Source organism: Typha angustifolia, chromosome 15 (genome assembly GCF_048772165.1).
Source record: "Typha angustifolia cultivar Huaian chromosome 15, ASM4877216v1, whole genome shotgun sequence".
Taxonomy (NCBI): domain Eukaryota; kingdom Viridiplantae; phylum Streptophyta; class Magnoliopsida; order Poales; family Typhaceae; genus Typha; species Typha angustifolia.
Genome location: NC_133253.1, coordinates 13,402,016 through 13,404,417, shown reverse-complemented (window position 1 = coordinate 13,404,417; position 2,402 = coordinate 13,402,016). Strand labels below are relative to the sequence as shown.

Genomic DNA, 2,402 nt, shown 5'->3' with positions numbered 1-2,402 from the left:
AGACCTTGTAGTCTGTTGCATTTGTTTAGACCTAGTTGGTCTAAGTTTGCTTATTAGCATTAGTCAATACAGATGAGGGTTAACCGGCCTAATTCGGCGTTAGCCACCTATAAATTGTGATGTGCAGCTCTTTTGCTCATTATGAAATGAATTAGCAAGTTTTAGCCCTAGGAGTAGCCATAATATAAATAGCCTCCTCCAACACCTCCGAAATTTCCTTTTACAACTCCATTGCAGCCGTCCTCCACCACTCCTCCCCCAGGTCGTGGCCACCCTCTCTCGACCCCAAATGAGAGAATTATCACACCTAGAGGCATCTGCAACTTCTTCAAATCTAGATCTGCATTTCTAGAATTTGGGCCATTACATGATTAGGGTGATGATGGTAGATGGAGGGTGGAAGGAGGGATGATGGTGAGGAAGATGAAGGCCCAGCAATGGCTATGATGAAGGGAGACTAATTTACTTCTACTACTAGGTTATTTTACTCTTACTTGATTTCTAGTTAAGTCAAGTAAACTTTTAAGACAAATCCTAATTGGAGTCATATCAGCCTTTAGGGTTAGTCCTAGTCGGATTCTTTGTACTCGACCTCTATATATAGAAGGGTTGGGCTTCTGTATTAAGCATCTAGGAGTACATCCTGATGGACTAAAGTAACGATGAGCTCATTTCTGGTTGGGCACCGGTCAAACTGAAATTTCGCAATATGGTTGCAATCATAAACTTGACGCATCTTATTCTGAGCTTGAGTTTGATCTAGCTTCAATTTCCTAAGTTATCCCGCTCCAATAGAGCTTCTTCTACTTCTGTCCTCTCTGAACGCTATTCTGGAAGATATGCACAATAGTGCGTGGTGGTCTTCCGTAGACAGCTTCAAAGGGTGTGACACAAGTAGCAAAATGCTGGCCGGTGTTGTATGCCCACTCCGCCTATTGGAGGAATTCCAGCCATCTTCGTGGTTGCTTGCTAGCGTAGCAACACAGATATTGCTCAAGCAACAATAAACTCTTTCAGTTTGCCCTCGGTCCTTTGGTGATGTGCCATTTCAGTCCAGAACTTGCTGGTGAAGATAGGATCTTGGTCGGACACATTAGAGCGTGGAACCCCATGGAGACGAATCACATTGCGTATAAAAGATTCTGCCATTATCCGAGCCATGTAAGGATGACTTAGCACAATGAAATGCGTATGCTTGCTGAGGGAATCAACCACAACCATGATCACAGATTTTCTCTGAACCGTTGGCAGGCCTTCGATGAAATCAAGTAAGAGGTCTTCCCACATCTGATTCAGTATGGGCAGGGACTGCAGCAAGCCAGCGGGTTTGGTTGACTCAGTCTTGACCCGTTGGCATGTATCACAAGCCTTGACTTTGGCTCACGTATCTTTCTTCATCCTTTGTCCATCGACAGCTGCATTTAAGATGGAGATAAGTTCTAGTCATACCTTCATGGCCGGCTGCTAGAGAGTCAAGGAAGTAGCTGATTAAAGATCTTCTAAGTTCAGCATTTGTAGGCACCATAATGCACCCTTGGATTAGAATCAGGCCATCCCTCATTGTGTGGTCCAGTTCAGCCTGATTTTGCTCAATTTGAAGTTTGTTCTTCTGGAGCTCTGAGCCTTCTTTGGTGGCAGTCCTGATTCTGTCCAAGAGAGGAAAGGTTGCTAGTTCAGCCAGTTCTGGTTGCCTTGATAGAGCATCTGCAGCACCATTTTTGCTGCCTTTCTTGTAGACCAAGTCGTATTAGTACCCAAGTAACTTGGCTAACCATTTTTGCTGTGCTGGAGTATGGATCGCTGTCCTTGGAGGTATGGCAGCGATTGCACAATGAAGCGGCGCCCAAGTAGATAAGGTCTCCACTTCTCAATTGCATGAACCACAGCTAACATCTCGCGCTCATAGGTCTTGAGATGGTGTGATCACTCCGAAAGAGCCTTGTTCATGTATGCTGTTGGTCTTCCTTCCTGCATCAAAATCGCTCCTAGACCTATCCCCGATGCATCACATTCCACCACGAAGATCTTAGTGAAGTCGAGTAAGGCAAGCACCGGTGCACTTGTCATAGCTCGTTTCAGTTCCAGAGATGCAGATTCAGCTTTTTCACTCCAATTGAACCGATTCTTGTGTAGGAGTGCAGCCAAAGGTGCCACAATCCATCCATATCCCTGAATGAATTGCCAATAGTATCCGGCAAGCCAAGAAACCTTCTAAGCTCCTTCGGTGTTCTTGACTTAGGCTAGCTCACCATGGCCGTTATCTTCCCCGAATCTGCCTCTACACCCTCCATGACCTTTGCACATGTATAGGTGTCCAAGAGGGTCATCGGATTCATGGCTCTCACCTCAGCTCGGATTTCAGCTTTTAGTCTCCCAATCCTCTGGTTCGATTATTGATTCAG

At 45.4% G+C, this 2,402-nt stretch overlaps 1 protein-coding gene across 1 annotated transcript; it reads right to left on the bottom strand.

Moving 5' to 3' along the window:
- Positions 1-993: 993 nt before the first annotated feature.
- On the bottom strand, positions 994-1,893 carry LOC140776988 (uncharacterized). Its single transcript, XM_073120887.1, has 3 exons — positions 1,773-1,893; positions 1,450-1,725; positions 994-1,253 (listed from the first exon to the last, which is right to left on the bottom strand). The coding sequence occupies exons 1-3, from the start codon at positions 1,891-1,893 to the stop codon at positions 994-996; spliced, it is 657 nt and encodes a 218-aa protein (XP_072976988.1).
- Positions 1,894-2,402: the final 509 nt, after the last annotated feature.